This window comes from Fukomys damarensis, unplaced genomic scaffold, assembly GCF_012274545.1.
Source record: "Fukomys damarensis isolate Sample0158 unplaced genomic scaffold, DMR_v1.0_HiC HiC_scaffold_21, whole genome shotgun sequence".
Taxonomy (NCBI): Eukaryota; Metazoa; Chordata; class Mammalia; order Rodentia; family Bathyergidae; genus Fukomys; species Fukomys damarensis.
The window spans coordinates 126,626-140,918 of record NW_022900933.1 but is presented as its reverse complement, the minus strand read 5'-3'; the positions used below and the strand labels follow the sequence as shown (position 1 = coordinate 140,918).

The 14,293-nt window shown below is 44.7% G+C and overlaps 2 protein-coding genes across 2 annotated transcripts in view; one reads left to right on the top strand and one right to left on the bottom strand.

Moving 5' to 3' along the window:
- The window catches only part of Atg14 (autophagy related 14), a 46,548-nt gene extending 42,835 nt beyond the window's left edge, over nt 1-3,713 (top strand). Inside the window, exon 10 of the mRNA XM_010613671.3 lies at nt 2,575-3,713. Coding sequence (XP_010611973.2) covers nt 2,575-2,881 — 307 coding nt within the window. The 3' untranslated portion in view covers nt 2,882-3,713. The remainder of the gene's footprint in view (nt 1-2,574) is intronic.
- Nucleotides 3,714-11,736: 8,023 nt separating this feature from the next.
- The window catches only part of Fbxo34 (F-box protein 34), a 35,765-nt gene continuing 33,208 nt past the window's right edge, over nt 11,737-14,293 (bottom strand). The window contains 1 exon segment of the mRNA XM_033766898.1: nt 11,737-14,293. Within this exon segment, the coding sequence (XP_033622789.1) occupies nt 12,216-14,293 (2,078 nt within the window). The 3' untranslated portion in view covers nt 11,737-12,215.

The following is a 14,293-nucleotide window of genomic DNA, read 5'->3' as shown; positions in this document are numbered from 1 at the left end:
TTAATTTTTTTTTTTTTTTTTGTTACTGGGGATTAAACTCAGGGCCTTGTGCTTGCCAGGAAGGCCTGGTGCTGCTGAGCTGTATCCCTAGTCCCTTTTGTGCCTTGATAGACTAATTCTGTACAGCATCATGAAGAAATGAGCATTTTGGCTTCACTTCAGGGCCTTGACTAAAAGAAATCATTTATTCAACCAAACTACAGATTAGAGAAATGACTTTATCATCTATCTTTTCCAAGACATTAAGGAAAAAGAATTCTCTTGCTACTTAATTCTGTGCGCTGTGTCTGTAGCTTGGAATATGCCGGGTAGGAAGTACAGGGCAGCTGTAATCCTCAGCTGATGGGGTGAGGCATTGAGTGGGGAACCATCCAGGGTCCTCTAAAAGCTTTTCCCTCCTGCTCCCGTGGCTACTTGGGACCAAATCAGATCATACTGGCTGCTTCAGGAATCTTCCATTTGTTCATTTTTCATTCTGAGCACTTAATTGAGCACCTGCTACATGCCAAGAAGAATCTGCTCTGTGGGAGTTCAAGCAGAGAACCAAGGTTAAGGGAAGCACCATGGGAACTGTGCCCAAAGAAAGAAAAGACTGTTCTGCCTCTTCCCTGCCCATCTCCTGGGAAACCTTAGAGAGGGGTCTAGAGAAAGCGCCAGACTCATGCTGTGAGAACCTCAGGGGTAGATGAGACAGCAGCAAGGAGAAACAGGAGATGGCGGAGCCCCCAGTGGGAAGCCTTAACCAGGCTGTGAGTACTGTGGCAAAGCTGAACAGCACAGACGCAGCAGCCTTCAGTTAGGGACAGAGTCAAGCCCAGCTAAGGCATATAAAGTGTGAGTGCCACGAGGAAAAGGGAGGAGCCCTCTGAAATGAGGCAGGTATGTGGTGTGCGGGCCTGCGCTGGGGCGACAGGGACATCGCTTACCCTGGTGTTCCCAGACCTGGATCCTGGGGAGAAAGTAAGCGTCCTAGCTGGCTTATGTTTTGAGACTGTTCACTGGCCCAGTTACTGGAGAGGAGTCTGAGGTAGTAACTCAGACCTAGCGCTCAAGTGGGCAGGAATGTATCAAGTAGGAAAGGAGTAGGAAAAGATGACTTTGGAGTAGACTTGCTCACCAAGCAAACAGAAAAGGAATCAAGTATAAGGAGAACCCTCAGGAAGTAGAAACAGAATGTGTGGGGTAAGGTCCTGGTCACAGTGCTCATTAGTCAGTTTGGCAGAGAAAGGTTTCAAGGGTTGAAGAAGTCCCCTTCCCAGTTCTTAGGAACCTTAGCCTGTGAAAAATAATGACTTCTGTGCAGTGAAGGCCTAGAAGACTTAGGAGACCCTGCTCTGGGGAGCTCTTTGAAAATGTTAATTGCTCACTAAAATCAAAGAGAAAAAACCCTGTGGTTTAATACTTGTAAAGCCCTGACCGAATACCATGCTTAGAAACATACTGTTAGATTGCTGTATTCCTGCTAGGAAGGAAAGTTGTCTTGGGAGAATGAGGGCTGCTCGATCCTGGAGAGAGTGAGCCGGAAGGTAGGGATCTAGTGAGGTGCACTGGAGGCTATTACTAGCCTTTTATCATTCAAGGGACTGCAAGGAGTTTGGGGCCAAAGACTAAAATATGGTGGAGTATTTTCATCTTGGTGTGTTATTTACTTCAAAGTATTTATCAGTGGAACCCCTAAATGAGCCCAGGCCTTATTCTTATCTTGGGAGCACCAGCAGAAATACAGGCCACCAAGGGATTTGGCCCCAAGGCAATGCCTGGAGGAGGGGCCGTGAATGGGAGTGGCTGCCTGGCCCCCTGAAGCTGGAGTTGACAGGCATTTGAAAGAGAGCAAGAAAAAGAAGCAGAAAAGCCTTGTGCAGACTTTGCCTGCAGAATGGTGCTTAAGAGCCTGTCTTGGCTGTGAGGGTGTCCTAAAGGCCCTTTGGGGGAATAAGAACGTTTTCTCCTGAACTACACTGCAGAAAAGTGCAGATGAATATATTCTAAATAGTTGTCTCATTCTGTGCAACAAATATTTGAGTTCCAGAGCCTGCTGTTGATGGTAATTAAGCTTTCCTGATTCACATGTAACCATATCATTTTTTTGAGCCTGAAGTTTTTTTTTAATAGAGAGCGTTTCCATAAAGCAGGAAGCATCTGTCTAGTATGCCATTTACTACTTGTTATACTATACAGTACACCAGAGTGTACATGAAATAGCTACTTTTGTCAGGATTATGTCATCAGAATGCTATGTTATTTACTCCATGGACTCTGCACTTACTTTAAACAGGAAGTCATACTTTGGACTACCAGCTGGGTCGTGTCTATGGATGGATTTTCTTTTGTGCACAAACAGCATACGTAGAATTGAGGAGAAGTGTGAGGTTGTAATCTTATTCCCGACTTGGGCAGCAGTTATTATTTGGGCAAGGAACACCTTTACTCTCGAGTAACAGGGAATGCAGTGGAGACTTCAGAAATGGTGTGTGGTAATGGCTGTGGGTCCTTCTGTCCCGTCACATAGAGGCTTAGGGAAGACAGCATCTGATCTCAGGTTGGGGAACAGTGCCTCTCGCTTTGTGCACACAGGTCAGGACCCTTTGAAGTGCGAGCAGACCTTGAGGAGTCCATGGAATTTGTAGATCCTGGAGTCGCTGGAGAATCCGAGGAGAGTGGAGATGAGCATGTAAGCGATGAGGAAACTGATTTGGGCACAGACTGGGAGAACCTGCCAAGCCCTCGGTTTTGTGACATCCCTTCCCAGCCTGTGGAAATCTCCCAGAGCCGGAGCACCCAGGTGTCCCCACCTATTTCGAGCAGCAGCGCAGGGGGGATGATCTCCTCTGCGGCAGCCTCAGTGACCTCGTGGTTCAAAGCTTACACTGGGCACCGTTAACGAACATGGACTGAAAACATGCCAAATCTGCATCAAGAAAGCTCTCCCTAATAAAACTTGTTTGTTAAATAGTGCTTGGGGACAAAAGGATTGTTTTCATCAGGAAGAGAAGCAGCTTTGCTTGCCAGGTGGCCTATGATTTTGACCCACGTGCTTATGGTAGTAGAACACAGGATGTGGAGAGCCTTCTGCCCACACCAGCGCTAGTTTGAGAAGGACCTGTGTGTGGCCAGTGCCATGAAGGAGGGCATGCTCTGGGCTCTTCTGGGTCCTAGGCTCCGCAGACCCAGGTCAGTGTTGTCCTGATGATGCTGACTCTTAAGTTCTGGAGGTTGCATGAGTCACGAGGAAGTGATTCTTAACGACTTGGAAAACAGTAACTTTTTCTGCCATCTTTTTTGGTAGAAAAACAGGCAATTTGAAGATTTTTTGTTTTTAGAATAAGGGATTTATGTTTGGAAGAGGGTAGTTTTCTGAGGGCAAGGAATAATTTAAACTCATTTTATTTATGCTGCTCTGTTGTAACTCATCAGGTTCCTGTGTTTCTCCCCAACCCCTCCCCCAACACCAAAGAAGCTAAGGTCTGTTTATCTGTAGGACACACACCCATGAACAGAAGAAGTCCTAGCTGCAATAATATACCAGAGATGTTTACTTTCTTGTATTCTGTAGGGGAACTAAGCTCATTCTTAGCTGGTTTATTGAATTACTACTATCCACACTATGTCCACTTTGAATGGAAGTTACTTTTTGAGTGAAAAGTCAGAAAAGCCAGGCATGGTGGTGCACACCTGTAATCCTACCACTTGGGAGGCTGAGGCAGGAGGATCATGAGTTCAAGGCCAGCCTGAATTACATAGAAAGACCCTGCTCCAAAAAAAAAAAAAAAAAAGGTCATAAAGGTCTTTCCCTTGGGTAAGCGAAATGCCTTCCTGGGCATGGGTTCAAAGCTATTTGGCTAGGTGACCTCTGATTATTTTTGCAGTGTCCCGTTTCTGGAGGGATTAAGTAGGTGGAGACATTTCTAGGAAAAGTGGTCCTGTTTGTTTGCTTCCTTGAGCTCCTCCCTGTTCCTCCGAAGGCTGTACCCTGGTCAGGAGACACAGGAGATCCTTCAGGCTGGTACTGCTCTGACCTGGGGAAAACTCATGAATAAAGAACTTCCCTCTTCAGGAGAACAGTTTCAGCTACTAATGTCTTGCCATTTTCTAAGTGACAATCTTAAAACTATAATAAAAGAGGCATTATGTGCAAATATGTATTTTTTATTTTTAATAACTACAAAAATCCTATGTAACATTTAAAAAAAAGAAATTCTAAGAAAAATTCCTAACAGGTACTGTTGGCATTGTCTTAGTGAATTAGCGTGTTAGTACCTCAGATAAATCAAGTTCGCCATGCCCTAGCTTCTTTCCCATTGTAATTATCACAGTTCATACTGTCTCCAAATCCGAGGTGCTATAGAGTAGCTTTTGCTATTGGTATATTTGGTGATTGGTGGAGTAAAAGGGAGAGTTGGGAGGAAGGAGTTTATTCCTGTCCAGGAGTTCCAGATTCCCTGGCTCTGAGTTTTCCACTAAGGGAAAACACAGGCTTTCCTCACTGTGGGTGCTTCACAGCCACTCTTTGAAGCCCTCAGTTTGGTGGTGGTTGGGCTTGCATTTTACCATCCAGTTCTGGAATCCGTAAAATAGAAATGGTGGAATGAACAGACACCAAAATGAACTCAGAAACCAGGAGTGGGAAATGAAGCTAAAGAATAGAGATCACCAACTCATGTCTAGAGTAATTCAGCAAAACAAGGATGTGGGAGATTTAGGGACTGATAAGGGTGTATTTTGTTAATATCAACTAGAGGCACTTTACATTGGGTTAAATGATCAGACCCTTTAATGGGCTGGAACACCAACATATTGGCTTACATTGCTGAAATATTTTTGGTTTCATTTTGCACTGGATCTATTCTGTAAATATTTTCAAGTAATACATTTCAACCACTGTTTTTCCTACTCTTTTTGCTGCTCATTAAAATCTTTCATTTAGGTGCCAGAATAATATTTCAACAGCTTTTAAAAAAAAATTAAAAAAGCCATAAAACTTGTCATGTTTTCCATTTTAAAATGATTCACTGAAACAAAATAGTATGAATAAAAACCCCCAACCACCAAATAGGCTGCTTTAGTCTTATGAGAGACATTTTGTAATGGGATGCAACAAAAGTTTTGCACATCTGTAAGTTAAGGGTGAAAAACTGTGTCACACTGGGGGCAGGGTTCACACATGGACTGAGGTATGGTCTGGAAAGCGTATTCAGTGTTGTCTGGTAGAGAACTGCAGCATTCCTCCTGTTGCAGGAATCTGTCTTTGTTCTGCAACTTCCAATGCAGTTTTGAGTCATACAAATATTTTCTAATTTTTATTACTGCAATAAATCTTTTAACAGTGCTTTGCTAGTTGTTTTTTTTTTTTTTTCTTTTTTTCCCCCAAACTACTGCTTCTACTGCTGCATTGAGAACAGCAAGAATGAGAGCTAGCCTTGGAGTACTTTACATAAATTATAAATATTTTAGAATTCTTTGCCAGGTAGAAAAAAAGTGTTGATATTTTTAAAATTATAAATCATGGTGGTATTAATAGTAATCATCTGTCCTCGGCAAGCTGAGAAAGCGGTTGCTTACCAGTTACATTCTCCAAAGATCATTTCTCTTTGGGAGCCACAACATGGCACACACAGCACAGCTTGGCAGCAGAGCCCTGGGCTTCTATGGTGCTTAGGTAGAATCTGGCCAAACTTTCTTCAAAACGAGAGATAAAAATTAATGTTCGTTCTCTCAGGCTGAGAGGACTAAGTAGTTCTAGAGTAACGCACCTCTCCCAGATGGACAGTACGTTTGAAGTTGGTATGGAAAGGGTGACTGCTGTGGAACAGCCAGGCCTAACAACTACTGAGGAGCTGTTGCTCTGTCACCGCCCCTTTACCTGGAGGCCAGCGATTATCGCAGTAGACATGGTAAAAGAAATCTCAGGGTATGGCTTTGGTCTCTTCAGTTACAAGCCTGCTTTTATCTGGTGTACAAAGGGAGCTTCCTTGGCCCCAGAGCTCCATCATAGCCAATGCAGGAATCCGACTGAAACAGGAAGGAAGGTAACTGGTCATGAAAGTGTCTGAGGAAACATGAAACTGGGCTCTTGGGTGAGGCATCTGCCATGCAGCCATGAAACTTGATGAGGACCCTCCCCCACCCCATCTGAGGAGTCTGGTGGGAAATTACCCTAGAAAAGGGGTTCACAATCTCTTTAGGATTACTTACCAGAGACCAGTGGGGCAGATTTTTCTCAAAAGATGGTGAAATAGTAACAAGAGCCACATCAATGACTACTGTATTTTTTGTAGGAAGGAGAGGGATATTTTGAGGGTCAGAGGGGAAGTTTGACAGCAATTTAAGAGCAGCCCCCTTTACAGTGCAGTTCCCAGGAGGTGTCTGAGGGTCCTGGGTAGGTGATGGGTGAGCACCAGCCGAGTGGAAAGTCCTCTGGGTGAGAAAGGTTCTGTGACTGTAGCATCATCTCCAATTTCGGGTCAACGCTCCTTACCCCACTCTGAGGGTGATGCTGTGGTACTTACTGTACGGCTTCAGACAACACTTGGATTTTTAGGAAAGCACTTTTCTACTCTAGGAGGATTTTTAATTTATGCACACATATATAGATACATGGGATTGAACCCAGGGCCTTCACACTAAGCTGCATGTCCACATAATAACATGCACTTCTGTTTAACATTTTCCACACAAGCTTTCTCAGATTATCTCTCATTTGCCCCAGAGGTTCATTTCCCCTTCTTCCTGCTCGGTGTCAGAGGGTAGGGGGCTACGTCAAGTAGGATCCCTGAGTTTTGATGGTCAGGATGTTTGTTCTCGGTCTCCTTCCTGCCCCCTGTGACCATCTTCTATCTAGGACCTATGAATCTTCAGCCCCCACTGCTGTTTCTGTTGCATGTAGCGATATTCTTAATCCTGCCTGCACCTTGGAATCAGGGTATGTGTATGTGTGTTTTAATAGCTCTGGGGCAAGCCCTGAACTTTGTCCTCCAGTGAGAAGCTCTCTTAAACATGAGAAGTAGGAGACAGGGACAGAGTTGGTGAGGATGTGTTGCAGAAAGTTCTGTGTTCTGGTACAGGGGACGGCTTATTCCTGTAGCTTCACCCTTAGAATAAGCCCTCCTTGAATTTGCTCATAACTTCCCATGCAGACCCTGCTTAGAGGACAGGCATTCTGGGGCATTAAGCCAAGGCTACTTACTGGCTATGGAAAAGGGAAGGTTACATGAGAGGTTTCAGATCAGAGGCTGGGACAGCCAAGCCACTATCTCTGCTTAGGAGAGTAAGGGCTGCAGTGGAAGGATCCAGAGGACCATACTGCCTGCATAGACTCAGGCTGCATGGGGAGGATGGGTGAGGAAAAGCTCTGTCCTCACCAAACTTCACTCCCATTATGCAAACAAGCCATCTTCACAGAGGATAAGGGCCAGGTACAGTTGAATACCTTTCCATTTTATTATGTGGCATCTGATTTAGATATTGCTATTTCAGGAAATTTATCAACCTCTTCCTAACAGTTCTTAGACTTCGGAGACTTCACTATTACCTCATAAATCAACTTTATCCCCCCCCACAATAGTGGAGATTGAACATTATGCTTTTGAGGCATGTGGGGTGCCACTGACCTAAATCCCTGGCTTTATTTCTTGATTTAGTCAGGGAGGGAGCTGATTTTGCTATCATTAATGCACTAATGGGGAGATGGACCCTGCATTTCCCAAGTCTAGGTGTCTGTGCATTGCTCACCACTCTGTGCGAGGTTCATCTCGCATGGCCACTGCACATTATGTCTGTCTGCTGATGGGTGGTAGACGTGAGGTTTTCAAGAGTGATTTCAGCTATATGCCATTTCCCTAAAATGCTAATTTGAGAACTTAATCCTGTTTTATCATTGCAAAAATAAAAAGTCTCATTTTCTAACAAGCCCAATTTAATTAAAAAATAATTTGAGATAGAGACCCAAAATGAATTTGCTCTGAGGTCTATTATGTACTAATTAGAGAGTGTGTGAGAGGTTTCAGGGGGTTAGGGTGGGTTTCATTTTGCTTTTTACTTGGAAGGGCATCATCTCTTAAAGATTGTTGTACTCTAAGGGACACTCCCATTTCTGATCATTCCAGTGGCTCTGAACCTCTCAAATAAAGGTCAGATCAACCACCTAGGATGAGTGTGCTGCCTCACTGGTTTTGTTTAAACCATTTAGGTGTTAAGTCACCCAGGATATGCATGGCCACAATATTTGCTCTTCTGAGTTTATGTAAATATCAGCTATAGCTACAGATTTAAGAATGGCATTCCTGTCAGTAGATTGGACTGCATGTTGCCCATAGAGGTACTGTCACCAACTCATAAGAGATTGTAAAACTAGCTTATTTGAACCCAAAGGTGAAACAGCTGAAACTATCAGATTCCATAAGTGCTTGACACTGCACGGTAAAGAACATTCTTTAAACACAACATTGTTACCTAGCCAGATAAACCGACCCTTCCTACTGGTGTGGTCTGTACACCACAGACAGTAGAGAAAGATGCAGTACAGACTGATTTTATGATGTTAGTGAAGCCAGCTGTGGATGAAGGAAGACAAACTACCAACCTGCCAAGTAAAGAAGCAACGTCAACACTTGGAGCTGTGCAGGATGCGCATAGAAAAGCTGTCCAAGGTCAGTCCACAAAGACTGGCAGGGAGGCACTGACATGTTACGGGTAGCGATTGGACAAAGCCCAGGAAGGGAGTGGCAAACCTGGGGTACATGTAGTTTTAAGACAAAAGATGTTAATGAAGGAGTAATTTATTTCTAACTAAAACCTCAGTATTAAGGTTTAATTGTAGTGTTGGCACTTAATAAGTGGGTTTTAGGTTACAGTTTGGGCATTTGTCTCCCTCTTGCCTGGCAGCTGCAAAAGGAATTTCCCAGGTGGGCATGGAGGTACATGCTTGTAATCCCAGCACTCAAGGAGGCTAAGGCAGGATAACCATGAGGTTGAGACCAGCCTGAACAAGACAAGACACAGTCTAATTAAAGGACTTCCCACGTGACCAGGTGAGGTCAGTAAAAACCATCCTTCAAGATCCCTGTCCCCAACTACAGGTTTCTTATCCTGAATTGTAGCATGGTCCGGGGCAGTCCAAGTGGCTTTTTGCCAGCACCCTTCACATCGAGATGAACACTAATAAGTAACGCAGACATTTTATGGCACGTGTGTCAAATGAAGCTCCAAGGATGGCAGGAACTATAATAGCGCTTGGGTGGAAAGGTCAATGGGCAGAGCTGCATGTGCATGGTACAAAGGGGGCAGTGGGAAGTCCACTGCACAGTGCTGGAAGAGCTGGGGCTTGCTTTCCACGAGATGCGCCCAACTCGGCTTGAAAAAGCACATTTAGGTTAAGTCTAACTTAGCCTGTAGTCCCTTTCCAAGGTACTCCTTCCTTTTGTCCTCAGTCTTACTTTTTGGTTGAGACAGAATCTTACACTATGTGACCCGGGCTGGCTTCAAACTAATGGCAGTTCTTCCTCAGCCTTCTGAGTGCAGTATTACAGGTGTAAACCACCACACCTGGCCTGTCCTTGGTCTTACCTGCTGGGCAGAGAGGAGAATGGGAGCTGACTGCTGGTTTCTCTGGTCATGGTTTTTCTTTCAAACAATCAAGTGAGTTATGAGAGAGAAAACAGTCAAGTCTACTAGCCTCTGAGCAGATGCTGAAAGGGGGAGGTTTTCTTTCTTTGGCATGAGTGGGGAGGCCATGACCTTTGTACCCCAGTATTTCTTGATGACAGGAAATAATATTTTTATCAGCTTGGCATGAGGGGTTTCCAACAGAAGTAGGAGTTACATTTACCTGGAAATAAAAACCCCAGCATTCAGGAGGTTGAGGCAGAAGGATTAGATGGGAATTCAAGTGAGACCCTGTGTGAAAACACACAACTGGAAGACGAGTGAGTGGCTGTCCTTTGGTGCCAACCATGAGAGCTTCTGTCATGCATGTAGAACCAGGTTTTGCCACAGTTCCAAACAGGTCATCAGCAATTTCTGGGGGCTCAGAGAATGCTGAGAGGCTGGACATTCTTACTCGGCCCTCTGCCCTTGGTCAGTGCAGCCACAACCACATCAGGAATGGCTCACTTGTTAGCCTGTGTTCACATAGCACATGGAGAATCATAGACACTGACAACTTTACTGGACTTTTCAGATGCCCAGCTGAGCCAAGTCCTTTATGTGTATGATCTCCTTTAATCCCAATGATATGAATCACAGATAGCGTTACTAGGCATTACTGAGATTGCCAATTTAGAGCAAACCAAAGTGAAGACCAGCACTGTTCACTTGAGTGCAGAGGCATTTTCCATATACCTCAGCTGGGGTCATAGGAAAACCACAGCTCTCTGGAAGGGAAAGTAGACTGTTCTCAGCCTCCTCTCAGTCTTGTCATAGACAAATTCCACAAGCTGGCAGGGTAGCCAAGCAGAGCGTGCCTGTCTGGGGAAGACTTACAAGTCAAGACAGACAGAGTTTTCAGCTTTTTGCTGGGATGAACCCAGGGCCTTCTACATGCTAAGCAAGTACTCTATCATTGAGCTGTAGCCCACCAAACCCCCTTTTAATTTTGAGGCAGGGTCTCACTATATTGTCCAGATTGGCCTCAACCTTGTTATCCTGCCTCAGCCTCCCAAACAGCTGAGATTATAGGTACATGCCACTTCACCCATTTAGTGCATCTTTTGAGGGAGGGAGGAGTTAGTGCTAAGGATAAAGGAAATTAAAAATGAAAAAGTCAAAATAGATTCATTCCAGTCTGGAAACCACTGCATTCCCCTCTTGGTTCGGCCACAGGTAAGTCTGGCTCCACCTCCAGCTGGTCCTGCCCTGTCCTGGTTGGTAGACCTGCCAGCTTTAATTCTTCTTCTTCAGGACCTTTCATCTTTTTCAGTTGAATATAATTGAATGGTTTCTTGGTGGCACTTGGCTTCAAGACAGTTTTAGGTCCAGGAGCTTCCTGGGGCTCATCCTTACCATGTATGACCTGACCCCAGCCACGAAGAGATCTTTAATGACTTCAAAATGATTACTGGACAACTTGTAAAGAAGATACCACTTCACCCAAGAGTAAATATGGTAGGTGGTGAGGAGAAACATTCAGATATTAAAAGGTTACAGAATATAATCTCCCATGATAGAAAAACACACTATCCTTTCATCCCCTATTTCTTTACAACTCGGTTCACAGGAACTGTTGTCAGTTAAACCCAAGAAAATAAATCTTTCTAAAACTCAGGTATCATTTAAGATGTTTTTATTGAAGTTTGAAAAAAAATTTGCAACTGGACTGAAAGGTTAAATAGACAAGACATCATAATCTGACTATAATATTCTCTTGTTGTTGGTGGGTCACTAAAATATAGTGAAGGATGGTTCTCTATGCTGACTTTAAGGTTGTCCAGTTAAGCCATTTTTGGTATCCTTTGAACAGGTTAACCTCTTACCTAGTTTTGTTTCAGAAACATTCATATATTATGCAGAAAACATTGTTTATTTGGAAACATCCTTATTTTATACAAGATGTACAGATTTCTGAGACAAACACAATTATAGCTACAATACTATCCTAGCTGCATTGTGATGTCTGTTTTGTCATGTTGTCCATCATATACAACTGGATTGATTGTGTTATATACAGAAGGGCCAAAGAACTCATCTAGAAGTAAAGGCGCTCAAGTTTAATGTGCACTTCCACAGCCCTATGAAAACACACCATTATGTACACTGTAAACACCACAGGGCATGAAATCCATCTCTACCCATCAACACCAATCTCACAGGATCAAGCATACGAGGTCTAAGGTAAGGTGCCCGACTTTTCCTTTTAGGCAAACTTTTCATCCAGGGGTCTTGCTATTCTCATAGGGTACTATTTACTTATTTAAAATATGGTGCTAGTGCTAGAACATTCTTGGAAGCCCTGTTTGGGTTCTGCCAGCAGGGCCTTTAGTGAACTTGGAATCTTTGATGGCAGCAGGTCTTCCTCCTTTGAGGCTGGAAAAAAACAAGCATGGTCACCCCTTGAATCAAGTGCGAGGGTACCCTTTAAAATCACAATACCAGCCTTGTACAGCTGGTAAATGAGAGAGCTTAAAAAATGACTGATAAATGGCAGTCCTCATGAAACAGGTGCAGGTGCTCCTACCGTGTCTGAGACCACACTCTCTTTTATCTAGGTATTCTGTGTTTCTCCTTTAGTCTTCCTCTTCAGTCTCACTCCCTCGTGCTTTCTTATGTACTGCCCGGTTAAAACTGTGGCAGGCAGGGACCCAGTGATTGTCATGAAGCCCCAGCTTACAGCCAGGAAAACCCTTCTGAGACCGGTGGCAGCACATCCAGTATCCAGGCCCATAGGGCAGTGCTTGGCAATAGGGCTTGGGGTGCCACCGGCACAGGGACACATCCCCTTTCACATATTTTTTCTTGCATTGCTTGCAGGGATCCTCTCTATAGCGTGGGTCTCGAACCCAGCGTGAATCGGCTGGCCTGATGTTGTAATATTCAATGATAAATTTGAAATAACAGCAGGTACATTTAAGAGCCACTAAACTCCTGGTGGGAAGTAACCGGAAAATTTTCACCATAATGTGGTGCGGCAAACATGCCATGTACTGCTGAGGCTCTAGGAGCTGTTGGATTTTAAACCTGGTCTCCAGAAAATCATGAGACACTTGCTTCTTCCAAGTGGATGCTTCGAGCACTGGCAGTGTGCTTTCCATTGCAGAGGCTGGCACTGTACAAGGCTCGGTCGAAAGACCTCTCTTCTCAGCGTGGTTCTTAGCAGTGCCTTCAAGCTGGCTACCCTCTGAATATCCTGGGGCTCTGCTCTCATTCAACTGGGAACAGTCCAACTGAGGCTGACCAGGTGGCAAAAAGAACAACATCCCTGGGAGCAGTTCTTCATGAGAGCTTAAGCTAGAAGACTGGTCTTTTTCTGACTTGCACACACTGACGCTAATGCACAAAGATTTGATTGTTCTCGGATCAGGCTTTTGATTAGTGAGTGGCACAGGCTCTGTACTCATACAAACAATAGCATCTGGGGACAATGCAGTGGCTCGGGGACAAGTGTGAGAAGAAAAAGGTAATCTATCAAGCTCATCTAACATTTCCACATCATGCCTGTTTCTCATTTTTGTGGTAGTTTGCTGACCTAGCTCCACTGCTACTCTGCCTGTGCAAAAATTTACACTTGGTTGCAATGAGGGATAATCCTGAGGGACACCGTCCCAGGCCCAGTCCTCTGTAGGAGAACAATGGTCAATTCTTGCAGGGCCACAGTCCACAGAGACAGATTGCACAGGATTCACCTGAGTGTCAGGTACTTCCAATGTACCTTTTTTTGTTCTGCCTTCATCAGCCTCACTGCCATTTGCAAGCAACATTCTGCCCACGTTTCGATGGAAGCTGCTGTTCCGTGACAGGCTCCCAGGCTCAGGCTGGCTCTGCCTCTTCAGGCACTCAGACTCCAGCCTGGCTACCATGTCAAGCACACGGACTGGTTCACATTGTGGTTCTCCAACCTCAGGATTTCCCCTTTCTAGGGGTTCTTCACAAGCTCCTGGGTCAGAGAAGGGCTCAGGGGTTGGGGGTATGCCTCTGGCTTGACCAGAAAACCTCCCAATGGCTGGTGAGTTTGGGCAGTTTTTCGCACAGCTCGCTAGCAGAGCACTGGCTCTTTGCTCAAGGAAGGCAACCATTTGTATAACTGACAGAGGCCTCCCGGCGTAGACTCCATCTCCACTGTCATTCACGTAATGTACGGAACAGTGCTCGATGCCACAGGCAAATGGCTCAGGCTGGTAGCACCTGCTGCTGACTTCCCTCATCTTTTCTAAATGTATCTTGGCTTTTTTAAGATCCCCTGATTTTTTTCTTCTTTTAATAGCTCTCCCTTCGATATCCCAGGTGCTTTTTATTTTCATAGCTCCTATTTTATTGCTGCACTGGTGGGCTGCGAAGAATGCAATTTTCTCCTTGGTATTTCCTGGTTTCACAACAGCCCAGATATCAAGCGGCCCTTCTCCTTCGCCCTGGTGGATCGTGGCAGCAGGGACATTCTTTTTGGCTTTAACATTAAAGCTGCTCTCTACAGGATTCTTCCCGCTCATACTGCACAGAACATTTGGAGACAGGACCCCAAAAGGTTTTCGAGATGATGCTTTGATGAGAGAGGGTGAAGCAGAGAGACCTGGTTTCATGTAGCTGGCTTTTCCCTTTTCATCATTCACAGCCCTCTGGAGGCTCATAGCAGTTCTCAGAGTGTCCTTGT